Source organism: Sordaria macrospora, chromosome 2 (assembly GCF_033870435.1).
Source record: "Sordaria macrospora chromosome 2, complete sequence".
Classification (NCBI taxonomy): Eukaryota; Fungi; Ascomycota; class Sordariomycetes; order Sordariales; family Sordariaceae; genus Sordaria; species Sordaria macrospora.
In genome coordinates this window covers 3816418-3830649 of record NC_089372.1, presented here as the reverse complement: position 1 = coordinate 3830649, position 14232 = coordinate 3816418, and the positions used below count along the sequence as shown (strand labels likewise).

At 50.9% G+C, this 14232-nt stretch overlaps 4 protein-coding genes across 4 annotated transcripts; 1 reads left to right on the top strand and 3 right to left on the bottom strand.

Annotated features, from left to right (window-relative positions):
* Nucleotides 1–385: 385 nt before the first annotated feature.
* Nucleotides 386–1257, bottom strand: SMAC4_02627 (uncharacterized protein). The gene is made up of 2 exons (XM_003352144.2): nt 764–1257; nt 386–684 (listed from the first exon to the last, which is right to left on the bottom strand). Exons 1-2 carry the CDS (start codon nt 918–920, stop codon nt 473–475), a joined length of 369 nt encoding a protein of 122 aa, XP_003352192.1. The 5' UTR covers nt 921–1257; the 3' UTR covers nt 386–472.
* A 489-nt stretch (nt 1258–1746) lies between these two features.
* Nucleotides 1747–2919, top strand: SMAC4_02628 (uncharacterized protein; the record flags this gene model as incomplete). The annotated part of the gene is made up of 1 exon (XM_003352145.2): nt 1747–2919. The coding sequence occupies one exon, from the start codon at nt 1747–1749 to the stop codon at nt 2917–2919; it is 1173 nt and encodes a 390-aa protein (XP_003352193.2).
* Nucleotides 2920–3213: 294 nt separating this feature from the next.
* SMAC4_02629 (uncharacterized protein) lies at nt 3214–7819 on the bottom strand (the record flags this gene model as incomplete). The annotated part of the gene is made up of 5 exons (XM_003352146.1): nt 3214–4659; nt 4783–6401; nt 6696–6879; nt 7238–7336; nt 7439–7819. The coding sequence occupies 5 exons, from the start codon at nt 7817–7819 to the stop codon at nt 3214–3216; spliced, it is 3729 nt and encodes a 1242-aa protein (XP_003352194.1).
* Nucleotides 7820–8608: 789 nt separating this feature from the next.
* Nucleotides 8609–12956, bottom strand: SMAC4_02630 (uncharacterized protein). The gene is made up of 3 exons (XM_003352147.2): nt 12448–12956; nt 10400–12385; nt 8609–10347 (listed from the first exon to the last, which is right to left on the bottom strand). The coding sequence occupies exons 1-3, from the start codon at nt 12599–12601 to the stop codon at nt 8615–8617; spliced, it is 3873 nt and encodes a 1290-aa protein (XP_003352195.2). The 5' UTR covers nt 12602–12956; the 3' UTR covers nt 8609–8614.
* Nucleotides 12957–14232: the final 1276 nt, after the last annotated feature.

Below are 14232 nucleotides of genomic sequence, written 5' to 3'. Positions count from 1 at the left end.
AAACTGAGTTATGTTGGGATTACGAACGGTTTTGAAACATAGGAGCCCGAGTAGCCAGATGCCGGAAGACTGGGAGAGGAGAACGGTGGGACGACTCAGACGACAAGAGGGACGTGGTGAAAGCGGGGGCGGGGCTGACGCTTCCTGTCCGTTCGGCACGCCGGAGACGTCCCGGAACCTGTCGTTGAGTCTTCATGCGGGCCGCCTTGATAAGTACTACCTGGAAAAGAGGGATCGACGGTGCTGTTATTGCTGGCATGGCTGTAAAAAGACAGAGGACGGATGATATCAAAAGTATGGCGATTTATGATAAAGACAAGTAAGACGATTGACAAGAGTCCAACGTGTAGGTTGTATGTAGAGTAAGCATGTGATAATACTTGGTAGCTTTCAAACATCATACTTTTGGACTTCAACCTCTTCCTCGCTCGCTCGCTCGCTCGCTAGTATTTCTCTTCAAAGAATCAAGAACTCAAATCCCCTTGGTATCCTCATCATCCCCCAAAATCTCCTTACTCCGATGCTGATCCCTCAAAAACTCCTGGATCTGTTCGTCGTGATGGGGACGGTGCGGTGGTACAGCGCTGAGGTCCTCTTTCGGTTCCTCAACCTCTTTCTCGGGTTGTTGCTGCTTCTTTGCTAGTCCAATCTTTTCGGTAACTGATGCTGGGACGTATTCGGCGACTGTTTTTGTAACAAAGTATGTAAGCTTGTATGTCATAAACGGCGAGGAGGATGTTGGAAGATGAAGCAAGTAACATACTCTTGTCTACGATTCCTCCGCTTTGTTGGGGTGGCTGTTGTTCCTCGGGTCCCTGCCACTTCTTCTCGGCAATCTCGTCGAGCTGGGGCTTGTAGTCTGAAGGGTCCTGGCCCTCAGCGCCGGGCTGACTGATGTTGTTGTTAGGGTTGGTTGACATGGTGGTGATCTTGAGAAATGGGTTGTTGGTAGGGTAGTATCAACGTTCGGAGAATATTTGAAACAGATGTAGTGTTGAGGGGTACAGATATGGAGGAATCAATCTAGAATGCTTTAAGAACCGGAGATACTCTTGAAACGGTTCGTGGCTTCTTCAGTCAACTTGAGAGAACAAGCAGAGGTGTAAGTGGTACGTAGGTGGGCATGACGTCACAAAGTCCCTTGTGCGAATAGACAGTGTGTGTTTTGCTTTTGTCGTCTGAACTTTTAATCCAATATTCTGTCTGTTCCTGCAGAAAGAGTCCACATTGTTTTGATCCATGACAGCGGAGAGTATCATGTTCGATAAACACTACGACATATTCCAACGTCGACTACAAGTTAACGTCGAGGAGGATGTCCTTATCGGCCTTGTCGATCTTATCGCTAAGGCCTGGCCAGCCCGAGCGGGAAGCCCAGAACAGCCCACGAGCCCACCTTGAGTCGTGCCCCTCCAAGCGGCGGCAAGACCCGACTCCAGGGCAGCCATGATGCTGGAAGTTCCAGAAACCAATATATCTTTCAAGTTCTCTCTTTCACAATCCTGCAATCCTGAACTTCCCGAGATTTCTCGCGACAACCTGACCTTCCACCACATTAATAGGTCGCATATCCCCAAATCAGCTCCACGACACTCGATTGATCGAACCGACCTTCGGACTTCCTTGTGCAACTCAAGTCCCAGTCCTAAACTCGACCTTTCAAGCGCTCCCAACCTACCTATCCACGACACCTGCCTCCCACGCGGCGCAGTTACATAACGCGACAACCGCCAAACCACATCCAAAATGGCCCGCGACTCCCCCATCCCCATAACCATCATAACTGGCTTCCTCGGCTCCGGCAAAACCACCTTAATCCTGAACCTCCTCCCTCAGCTCCGCGCCGCCAACCCCTCCTACAAGCTAGCCCTTCTCAAGAACGAATTCGGCGACCTAGCCGTCGACTCGCAGCTAGCCTCCTCGTCAGCAATCGCCGGCGTCTCCGAGCTTCTCAACGGGTGCATCTGCTGCAACCTAGTCGGGCAGCTCTCCGTCGCGCTTTCTGAGCTGCAACAGACCGTCCAGCCGGACCGCATCGTCATCGAGACGTCCGGCTCTGCCTTCCCTGCCACGCTGGCGCTCGAAGTGAACAGGCTGGCCCGCGAAACGGGCGGGCAGTACGTGCTGGATGGTGTGGTCAGTGTCATTGATGTTGAGAATTGGAAGGGGTATGAGGATACCAGCTACACGGCCAAGATCCAGGCGAGGTACACGGATCTGATTGTGTTTAATAAGTGGGAGGGGCAAGGGGAGAGGAGGTTTGACGAGTGTTTGGATAGGCTGGGCGATTTGGAGGGGGTGGATACCGCGTGGGTGAAGAGTGATAAGGGGTGGGTGGATATGAGTGTGGTGTTTGGGATTGATGGTGGGTTGGCGAGGGGTTTTACGGAAGAGACTGGCACGGGGGATGGACATGTTCATGATGATAAGTGTGGACATGACGACAAGCATAAGCATGATCATCAGACTGAGGTGGAGGTGTTAAGTGTTGAGCTCAAGAGCTCGGAGAGCAAAAAGGCGGCAACGGTGGATGCGAACAAGTTGTTGGCTTTCCTGAGGAATACCAGCAGGGAGGAGGTGTATAGGATCAAGGCCGTGTTGACGGTTTCTGCAAAGGCAGCGTGGGAGATGTTGAAGAACTCGGATGAGGATATGAAGGTGTCCAAACCACCTACATTTGCGGGCGAAGGCCCGGATACGAGGTATATCCTCAACTGGGCGTTTGGAAGGTGGACATTTACGCGTGTTGGGGACGCCGTCAAGGAGCATGACTCCAGCAAGGAGGCAATACTGAGGATGACCATGATCTTGGCTAGGTATGAGAGCACCAAGTGGAAGAGGAGGTTGGAGGCTGGTGGGTTGTTGGAGCTCGAAGGGGAGGATGTGAAGGGTGAATTGATTGTTACCAAGGTCAACTAGGGGGCAGCGGGTTGTATAGAAGATGAGCGACGTGTTATGGTGAACGATTGACGGTATTTTAACGATAGAATAGAGAGCTCTTGATAGGAGCAACTAGAAGTAGACGTCTCATAGACACGTCCAGACAAATCTTGAAAGATCAAACAGCCGACTCTCGCTATGTCCAGGTAAGTCACAAACATTAACATCAACCACACTATATCCACTTGGTATCTCAACCTCATTCTGACTAAATCTCCATTCCATCACCGGAATGTAAACAATCACTCCCTCAACCTCATAGCTTCTCGGGTTTTACTCCTCCAGCTCCCCAAAGAACATAGTCTCCCTCCACCCCCCAGCATACTGATCAATAAGATGCTCGTAATCATCCGCATTGACCACACTCTTTCCATTTCCACTCCCACTCTGGACGCCAGTCTTAGTCTCCAACTCATCACCATGCCCTTCATCCCCTCTTCTCTCTTTCACTTTCTCTTTCCTGTTCATACCATCATCGTCGTCATCATCGCTGTCACTAAAAGCAAACCGCTCTCGTTGCCCAGTAACAACATGCCTCTGGGTATTTGAACTTGTTTTCATACCCGCCCTGACACCCGTCTCCATACCCTTACCCATCTTCCCCTTAGTCTCCCAAAACTTGAGACTTTCGTAACTGGAGTCGGAGGAAATACTGCTTACGGATATCGGTCTTTGTTGTTGTCCCACGGCAGCATTCTGCTGTTTCTGTTTCTGTTTCTCTTCAGAGCCAATGTTTTCATCCAAGCTTGGCGTACTTTGTTTGCGGAATGAAGGGTGGATTTGATCCTGGCGAGGAGGAGTGAGGTTTTGAGTGAGGGTTTGAGTTGGGCTTTGATGAAGACGAGAGTGAGATGGAGGGGTTTGAGGAAGTGGAGAGGTTGTAGAGATATTTTGGGAAAGAGTAGGGGTGATATCATGATGATACTGGGGAAAAGGACCTCCGGGGTAGATGAGCTTGAGGAGAGAGACGGATGGAGAGGGATGGGGTGAGGGAGATGGTACAGGTACGGGTGCGGGTTGTAGTTTCTGGGTCTGAGATTGAGGTTGAGAGCGTAATGGGGGTTGTGGTTGTGGTTGTTGGGGTGGGAACACAAGATACCGAGGAGATGGAGTTTGGGGTGGTGGTGTCGACCGGGGTTGGTAGGCTTGAGGAGGAAGAGGAAGAGGAGTTTGACGAGAAGAAGTCTTTGAGTTGATCTCTCTCTGGGCCTCCTCTTGTTGTAATAACTGTGCCTGAGTCTGTTGAGGGATCTCTCCATGTACTTGCATCTGCCCCTTCCCCTCCCCCTCCCCCTCTTTCCCCTGAACTCTCTCTCTCGCCTCTCTCCGCTGTTTCTGACTCTGCACCCGAATCAATTTCGGTTTCTGCATTTGCATCTGCATCTGCCTTTCCATCCCCCGTTCCTGTTTCTGCATCCCAATTTGACCCATCACTGACATCGTCTCTTTCCAAGCATGAGCCTGCCCTGGGTTATATACCCCATTAACCATTGCCACGGAAAACCTGCTATCGTCATCATCATCAAGCATGCTATACCTGTAGGTATCCACGTCGCTCGTCGTCGTCGTCGTCGTCGTCGTCGTCATTGGGGGGTCAATGAAGGGATCACTTATTCTTGCCCCTGGGTGGAAATATTGGGAGAAGTCAGAGGAGGTTTGCTGGGTTTGTGTTTGTTCCTGCCGCTTGTTCTGGCTCCGATTCTGGCTCTTGCTCTGGATCTGATAATGGTTATGTGGTAACCGTGGGTGATTAGAGGTTGAATGACCTTTTGCTCCTAATGATGACGAGTGAGTAGTATTAAACTTCGACAATGGCGACGGTACTGGTATCTGCACTGGTACAGACACAACAACCGGCATCTTAGCCTTGCTCTTATTACCACTATACACCGTCGCCGGCAGGGTAAACAACCCGCCTCCTTCTCCCTCTCCCTCTCCGGATGGAAAAGACGAAGGAGCTGGAGCAGCAACAGCACCAGCACCACCACTAGCAGGACGGGGAGGAGCAGGATGAGGAGCAGGAAAAACAATCTTCGGCTTCATCTTCGGAGGAGAAACCTGAGACGGCGTTACTGACCCTCCACTTCCTGTAAGTGAGGTAAGCGATGAGAGTGATGATATGCTCATTGTCCCGGCGATATGTCCTCCCATGTGTTCTCCCATTTGCCCTCTGGTTTCTCCCATCCCTCCCATCCCTGAACTCACCATAGAATTATTCTTTGGCTTCGTGGAAGTAGGAGTGGGAGTAGGAACTGGTCTTGATGGCTTAAAATCGGGATATCCTGCTTGCCTTCCTGCTCCCAACGTCGGTCCCAGCGCTGTTCCCATCTTTACCCTTGGCTTCAGGGGAGTTTGATTGGGAATAGGAGGAACAGGTCTACTCGGAATGAAATCGAGACCGTTGAGTAAGAACATTGGCTGTTTTTCAGGAGTCTTTGGCGGTACTTGTGGTAGAGGCTTAGAAGAGGAAGTACCGGAAGGAGAAACATACGGTCTTCTATCTTTCAGAAAACCGCGGGGTGGTGTCATTGGTGGTTTTGATATCTTGGGTTGGGGTTGGGTTTGCTTTGGCTTTGGTTTTGGGCTTGGTTTTGGGCTTGGGTTTGGGTGGGGAGTTGCTGGTGTTTGTGATCCTGCACCTGATCCCGCTTTCGTTTCTGTTCCTGTCCCTGTGTCTGTTCCTTTTAATTTTCCAGTTCCTGTAAATCTTAGACTTGAGACTGGTTGTGACTGTTGTGGTTCCTCTCCCCGTCTCGAAGGGGGTCTAACATCAGGCGTCCCCGCCCTCGAAGAAGTGGACGTAAACGCGCTATAAAAAGCACTGTTTCCGCTTTCTCCGCTCTGTCCGCTTCCCTTTCGTTCTTGTTCCTGACTTTGCTTATATACAAGCTTCAGAAGTTCAGAGTGTAGTGTTTGCGTCTGTGTCTGTGTCTGCGCTTGTGTCTGGTTCAAGATGGTGAAATTTGGTGAGAGAGTCTGAAATTCCCTTCCACTATTACCTGTATTATCCATCGACGGTTTTCCGTTGCTGGTGCTGCTGGTAGAGTACTCCTCGTCTACGTCAAAGTAGCGGCCTCCTGGCGGTGCATCGGAAAGGGGTTCATTGTCGATGTCGAGAATAGTGCGAGTACAGCTGGGTTGAGTATTCTGGGTAGAAGTACCAAGTAATGGCTCTGGAGCTGGAGCTGCGGTTGGAGGTTTGGTTACTGGCACCGGTACTTGACTTCCGGAAGTAGTAGTCCCCGTAGGTGTCTTAGGAAACATCTCGGGTGTGGGAGTAACTGCCCCTGGGATTTTTGGGCTTTGAGATCTTGATGGCGAATACTGTGGACTATAAACAGACGGCGTGTACTCTTCTTGGGTAGGTTGACTGTAGTAGTTTGTATTGGCTCCGTTGAAGCCATCGTTCTTGCTGCCAGACTCGTTCGCGTTGTATGTCTTGGGTAGCAGGGCTGTGAAGTCTAGAAGTTGTTTGTTAGCTAGCGTTCAAGTCTCTCTGGGTAGTCATTTGACAGCCACCTTGATCCGGCTGATAAACCGGAAGTTATAGTACGTACCAGTCACAATATTTGGGGGAACATGTCCCCTTTGAAGCGGTCTTCCTTTAGCCGTATCCTGTCTGAGAACCTGACACACGGTCACGGTAGAGATACCCGATTGCCTTTGCGCCACATCCTCCTCCTCCTGCTGCTTCCTGTGCTGCTGCTGACCTCCATATCCATATCTTTCCCACTCACTCTCACTCTCAAGACGACGAAAAGGATTCATCCCACCTCCCAATCCCACCTCTTGTGCTCCCATTCCCATCTCCGACGTATACCCCTCAGCCCCAGCCCCAAAGACATCTTGTAATTCCCACCACTTCGTCCCATCCTTCCCATCCTTCGGAGTCTTGAGATCATCATCGTCTCTGGGTTCAGGGACAAAAGGGCCACCACTCTGTTGCTGTTGCTGTTGCTGTTGCTGTTGCTGTTGCTGTTGCTGTTGCTGTTGCTGTTTCTGCTGTTCGATAATAATTCGAGTCAGCGGGGATACTTGTCTGTTGAGATATTCAACGTATTCATCCGGGTATTTTTGGGCCACCAGGTTTACAGGAAATCTCTGTGGGTTTTTTGTTTGTGCAAATGTAAATGGAGATGGAGAGGTGGTCAGGGGCATCGTGACACCTTGAGCTGACGACGACGCGTGTTTTTCTGGATGGACGGCAAAGAAAGAAGACATGTTTTCTTAACAACAGAGAGAGAACTTGTAAGATATGAGATGGTGGAAGGAACAAGTAGACTGTTGGTTAACTCACACTTCGGTCGTTATCGTCGTCGTCGGTCCCTCTTCCTCTTCGTCCTTCCTCTGTGTCCGTTCGTTCTTCTCCTCCTACACTCTGCTGCTGTTGTTGAGCCTCCCTTTCACTCACATACCCAACTCCGTCTACCTCACGATATATCCCCTCCCTCTCACGATCAATCCCACTCCCGTACCTACTCCTCTCCCGCTCAGCAACAGCACCCCTCTGCCAACTTCTAATTGCCTCGTAACAATCGTCTTCGGTCGGCGCCTCGATCGGCGATACGAACCGCGTTGGTCGATCGGGTGTATGAACAATCCTATACTCCCCGTCCTCCTGTGGTGACGATTCCTGTACTATCGACTCTCGTTGTCGTTGTTTGCCGTTGTTGTTGTTGTTGTTGTTGTTGTTGTTGTTGTTGTTGTCGACAGAAACTCGTCGTAATCGCAGCTCTTTGCCGATGCCACGGAGTTTCTGGGAGAGTCGGAGACTTTTTGACTTTCTTCGGGTTTTACGGTTTGGGTTGTCGTTGTTGGTGTTGGTATTGGTATTGGTGTCCTTGAAGGTGTCCTTTGTTCGTGAGGAAGACATGGTCATGACTACAACCAAAAAAGAGGAATATTCGGGAAGGAAACAAGATAAGTTAAAAGGACCGATGGATGTATGGACGGATGGATACAGAAACCAACAACCAATTAACCACTAACAGAGTTTGTTGCAGAAAGAGAGAAGAGAAGAGAAGAGAAGAGAAGAGAAGAGAAGAGAAGAACCAGTTCCTTTCGATCGATCCACCTCCTCTGGTTGTCGTTTCTCTAGAACGAGAACGAGCGAATGAATCACCATACCACATCATGCCGCGCCACGAAAGCGAGACAAAGAACCTTCCTAACACCCAGACACCGAAAGAGCAAGGCATCATAGCCATTCTTTGTTATGAGGTACATGAGTTAAACCCGAATTGAGTTTCCGGTGACTTCCTTCGACATACTGAACAAACAAAGAAAACCATAATCTGGCATTGTCTCTTATGTCCTTGTTGTATGTCTCGGCTGTGTTGAAAGCCCGCTGCCAATTAACCTTGACCCAGGTCTCGTTAATCTTTGTTTCAGGCACGGGAATGGGAGTAGAGGTAGGTAAGGTAGGCAAGGTAAGGTATGTTTCGAGTATCACAAAACAATGCCCATAGTGCCCCATAGTGCCCGTAGTGTGAAACACAAACTCTGTTTTTTTTTTTCCCCTTCCGCTGTTTGGGCTGAATGCGATGCGATGCGATGCGATGTCTGTCGCTTTCATTCCCAATGACGCACGCATTATACCCAGGGCCTAACCATCGCCATCATCACCACCAGTATCAGCCCCCTACACCCCTACACCTCAACCCCCAAGCCAGCCTCAAAGACTAACAGTAACACTAACATTATTGCTCAACACCAACAACATAGGCGGCAACCCCTCGCAAAGCACCTCCACATCAGCAAGGTACGTCAAGCTAGCCTCCTCGCTCTGACACGTATTCTCTTCCGGCACGGGGAGCGTGGTCAACAGAACCGCCGCGTCGGTACTATTCTGCCGCATGAGCTCGTTCAGAATCAGATGCTGCGCGCGACTGGGGAGGTCGTTGAAGGAAAGCGGGAGGCCTTGGGTGGAGTAGCTTGAGCCTGCTTCCAACGCATCATCGTTGTCGGTACCGTCTTGCTGCTGCTGCTGGAACCCTCGGTATGAAGAGAGGAGTTCGGGGATGTTGAGGAGGACGTCACCATTCCCGCTGCCAGTGTCAGGAGAAGTCCTTGGTGGGGAGTTCGCTCTGGACTTATCGGGGGATGAAGAAGCACCATCGTAGCGAGGCTCAACAAAGGTGACCGTCCTAGGGCTCCCTTCATTGTCGTTATTTCTGGCCAGTGGTTGTTGTTTGCTTGAAAGGAGTGCAGTAGCTCCTGGTGTAGACCGACGTGATATCCCTGGGCGAACCTGATCTAGATCTTGTTCCGCAAACATAATTTGTGCTCCTGTGTCATCACTGGTTATTCTTGTTTCGGGAACCAGTGAGCTGGTGAATTTTCTGGCGGTAGAGCTTTTCAAGATGGACGAGTTTTGTCGTGATAGTGCTGGCCTTGGCATCTGAGATGATGGCCTCTCCTCAGGAGTGGCCACGCTTAGAAGATCGTCTTTCTTCAGTCGACTTTCCGAACCATTGCTGCGACTGGGTCCGGACCCGGTATCTCTTTGGGACTGCGAATGAGACACTGCGCCATAGCCATAAGATTGCTGCTGCTGCTGCTGCTGCGTAGACGGCCCTGGTCCTGCCTTACGTGATCTCCTCCTATCCTTCCAGGGCTTCTTAAGTCGATCAAAGAGGTCTCCATGACTCATTCGTCTCACAGCTGCTCCCAACAGAGGAACTCGTGACGGTTCAAGACCTTCAAGGCCACGGCCGTTACTCGCCATATCATTGAAGTCTCCATCCAATATCCTCCCGCTAGACGAGCTGTTATCACTGTCGCTGTCGCTCTCACCGTCAACGTCCGTGTCTGATGATGAGCTACTGCTGCTGTCCAGCACATTCGCCGCCAGGTTCTGAGTGTGTATCCCCATGCTGACTCCCAGCCGAACCAGCTGTGAGACTGTGGGCTTCTTGGGTAAATCAACAGCCATGGCGAGTGGCGCCCAGCTAGCGCGCCTCCTATCGCGCACCTGCGGATCAGAAGGGGACTCGCTCATTATCATGTGCGGATTGTACAACCCCGGTCGTCCCGAAGTTGACTCGACGATGTTTAGTACGGAACTCATGTCGGGCTGTGAAGTCTCTGCATCATGGGCTCCCCGGATCTTTTGTAGATCTTCCCACCATTCTTGGTCTACTAGGCAGTCGTTGACTAGTTTCTCTGTTTTTTGGTCGCGGAAATGTCCGTGGATAATGGCTTCGTATGTGCCGAGATCTCCGGAGGCTAGCCAGAAGACTAACACCTCGGCTTCGATTCTCAGTTTGTCGAGTAGAGCCTTGACTCGGCCTCTTTCTTCCTCAACTTCGCTTTCGTATTCGACGAAGACTAACACGCGTACTCGGTAAACCTTCTTCCAAGCGGGAACGGTGTCGAGGATATAGCCCAGCTGTAAGATGAGAGTGTCTGGTACATGTTAGTAACCTCGACGAAAGCATTAAGAGTTACAAGAACTTACACGTATCAAAGTTGGTGGTCAAAACATTCCTGCCATCGGCTGACAGCTCCGCCGACATCTGAATAGGCCAAAGATCAATATACTTCTTGGTGTTACTCCCATCCTTTCGCGGCGTCTCCAGAGTCTCAAACCCTTTACCAACCGCCACATTCAGACGATATCTCAGAGCCAAGTCCTCAAGGATAGTGAGATACTCTGTAACCGACATCATCTCCTCGGTTTTAATCACATCAGTAGGCAAGAACCCCTCCATCAGTCTTGCCGAAGTATCGCCTCTCTTCCGCTGCCTCACGGGTTGTTTTGTTTCAGTGCCCTTAACGGGCGATGTTGGCGCTTTGTGCGAGATCCTCAGTGTAGGTCGCGAACGACGCAGGTCCTCTAGGTTGTAGAAGCCAATGACAGCAATATTGGGCCGCATACCACCCAAACCCGCCGAGAGAATCAGGTTTCTCACGCCCCAGGTGATGGTTGGCGACATGGTGAGCTGGACAAAGGCCTTGATCCTCGAGAACTCCGAGATGTACTTTGTCCATGCAGCTTGCTGGAGCTTGGCCTCGGCAACTCCCGCGGAAAAGTCATCAGTCACAATAACATGGCCGAGGATGTACAGCCCGCCCTTCTTCATCGAGTTGCAGAACTGGATGAGACGGGTCTGCTTGCGCGGGTTGTTGATGAGCAGGATGATCTGCGGTCGCCAGAATTTGATGTGCTCTGGTTTCAGCCTCAACAGGTATTTCCGGACTTGGTGGTAGATCAGGTTCTGTGACACATCACCCCAACGCTTGGGCGGACTCAAATAGTGGATCAGCAGGAATAGAGTGACGAGCAGTGAGACGGCCGTGGTGGCATATGTCTCGTCGATAAAGAACATGGCAGCCGCTGAAAGCACACTGCCGGCGAAAGCAGTCTGCCAGCTGAAGAACTTGAAGCCCGGGCGGAAGTTGGGAGCAGATCCAATTTTCAGTAAGAAGCAGGCGAGATTCATGACGAAGAAGGTCATTTGATATCCCATAGAGATGAAGGTTGCGATCTGGTTCAGGTTCGCGAACATGGCGAACTGAGCAACAATGTACGTCAAGAAGATAGCGAGTAAGGGCTCGTCAGTCTTCTTGGTGCCTTTTCCGAAAACAGAGATACCAGGAACCAGCTTGTCTCGAGCCAGGGCCTGCATGAGTTTGGCAGAGCCTATTACTCCCATCAGAGCCGAGAAGAAGCATGTTGCAAACTCTCCGGCGAAGATGATGGGAGGCCAGACATTCGTCTCCTGGATAACATTGGTATTTCGCAGGAACGTGCCGTGTGTCGTACTTGAGGCCAACGAAATAATGACCAGCACGTACGATATAAGAGTTGACAACATGGCCCAGAGAGTTCCGCGGGGGATGTCTTTGCTGGGGTTTCTCAAATCACCCGACATGGACGCTCCAGCAAAGATACCCGAAGTGGCCGGGAACAGGATACCGAAGAGATCTCTGAAGGTGCCAGCTCCATTGAACTCGTCGCCAGCAAAGTGCGGCCACAGGTTGGACCGCAAAGTGGTGAGACTGACACCCGTGAACTCAATGCCACTGACCGGATCGTTGAAGGAAGGCAGGAAGATGGCCGAGATGGGGATACTCAGGATAGAGATGACCATAATGGCCAATAAGCCATTACTCGCCTTTGCAAACATGGCGCTGCCAGCCAGGCATAGTAGAGTGCACATCAACAACGCTCCTGTCTGGAACAGATAGGTCCACCAATACCCTTGAGGCAAGGCAGGTCCCAGATTCAGCCTCAGGCAGTCGATGAGACCGACGACGTTGAGTGCAGTGTTCAAGACCTGCGCCAGGTAAAACAGGATACCGATAGAGCCTCCAAACTCCGGGCCAAGTGACCTGGAGATGAGGTAGTAGGCACCCCCTCCCTTAACTTCACCATTGGAGGCAATGGCTGATAGGGACAGAGTAGTGACAAAATCAACCGAGTATGCAATGAAGAGAAGTCCTGATAAAAAGTCAGTTTCATGACTTTGATGTGGTACAAAGTGAGCTCCGGAAAGGACATACCGAGCATGCCAAGTAGACCGATCTGACCCAAGATGGAGCCGAACCTCAAGAACATGAGGATACTGAGGATATTGAGGCATACTGGGATGTAGACGCCCGAGACGACGCCCAGTTTATGCCTCTTGCTCTGGTGTTCGTGGTCCATGGTTGTCATTGTTTGACTATCATGTCTCCATTCGCGGATGGGTTCCGGTGTTGGTGTTGCACAGCAGAAGTGGCTGTATTGGGAACAGGCCGGGAGCTTGTTGGTGGTTTTGTCCTGTGAGACCGGCTCTAGGGTGAAGCACCCAACAGGAAGATGGGAGAAAGTGGCAAAGAGGCCAGCTCTACCCAGTCTCAGACCTTGCGGTGTCTATATATCCCTTGGATGCTGTGGTCTTGGAAAGGGACCGACGGTCGGTGGTGTGGGAGACGTAGCTCCAGCGTAACCCGAGGAGACTATCGGCGAAGGACAGTAACGGAGAAGTTATTTAGGCTTCGTCTATGTAGTGTACTGGGGCATGATGCTTTTTTGGTGAGTATATGGGAATCTAGCGGTGGTGAAGGGATTTCCAACCAAGTTAGAGGCCAAGCTTGATAGGCGACTTATTTTGGTGATGTGTTGGCGAATCAGAAGCTATTCCGTCCCTGGGTAGTCTCTCAACACTAGCATGAAGCTTGATGACGGTATGGCGTCTCAGGTCTTTCTTTTCAGTGTGAAGTGGTCCCTGACGAGACGCCTAGAGTAATGAAGATGTACTTTGTGTAGGTAGAGGTGGATACAGCTTTGATGGGGTGCTCCAAGGATACACTCCGGATCAGGAAGGAAGGACTTGATGGGTAACGATGAGCATGAAGCGGAATGAGAAGAAAGAGCAACCTCGAATGAGAGATACAGGTCAAAAACACAGAAACGTACAAGTACAACTAATGAAGAATAACGCATCAACCCCACCATTCCAGGGAAAACCTGCTTGATTCCGAAACATTCGGTACTCCAGTCGATATCATAGGTGAGCTAGTTGTAGGGTTGTTATGTTCGGACCATCATGGCCTGACGATTGGAGAAGCCATCTCCTTCATCGGCCTCCACGGTTCGTCTCAAAAACTGTCCCGGCTGCGGAAGCGGAGAGGGGCATCGATCGGTGAACAACCTCATTCAGTCAACAGTCAAAAGTTTAGTGCTGTTGCCGTCTTGCCGACCCTCTCCCCCGCCTTTGCCGGCCCGCTCCAATGACACCGGGCAGGGAGCCAGGATCGCCAGCAAGGGCCTAGAATAGGGCATTGCGGTTGTTTATGGGGGACGGTGGAGTTGCATCAGCCCAGAGTCTGGAGACCAGAGGGTCGTTGTGATAGTGATGGTGATGCCCTCGCCGTGTTTCCATCGTGTTGTTTGTTCAAGAAATATCCAGTTGTACCGATATCTCAAGTCACGATATTTGGTAAGAGAAACCTCACATTTCCAAGGTACTTGGATTGTAGCCACGAAAAAGCGAGTGCATTGTGCGTCCGGAAGTTCATCGGTTCGCATCACCGCATTGTATCGGCGCATAATTCAACGGGGATATCGGCGGGGTTCATTGTCATTGTTAGCGGAGAACATGAGCTAAAAGTGCTAACTGAACCTCCGTCATGCTGTCCGGTGCTCCGTGGTGTTGGCAGCTTGATACGGTATTCGAAGCCTGAGGCAGTCAGCCCTGATTTATGAAGCGTGATCGTCATTACATAGGTGTGTGTATCGTTGACCAAAGGTCTTGTGAGAGGTTGAAGGTTGAAGGTTGAAGTCGTGATCTCTTCTTTGGTTGA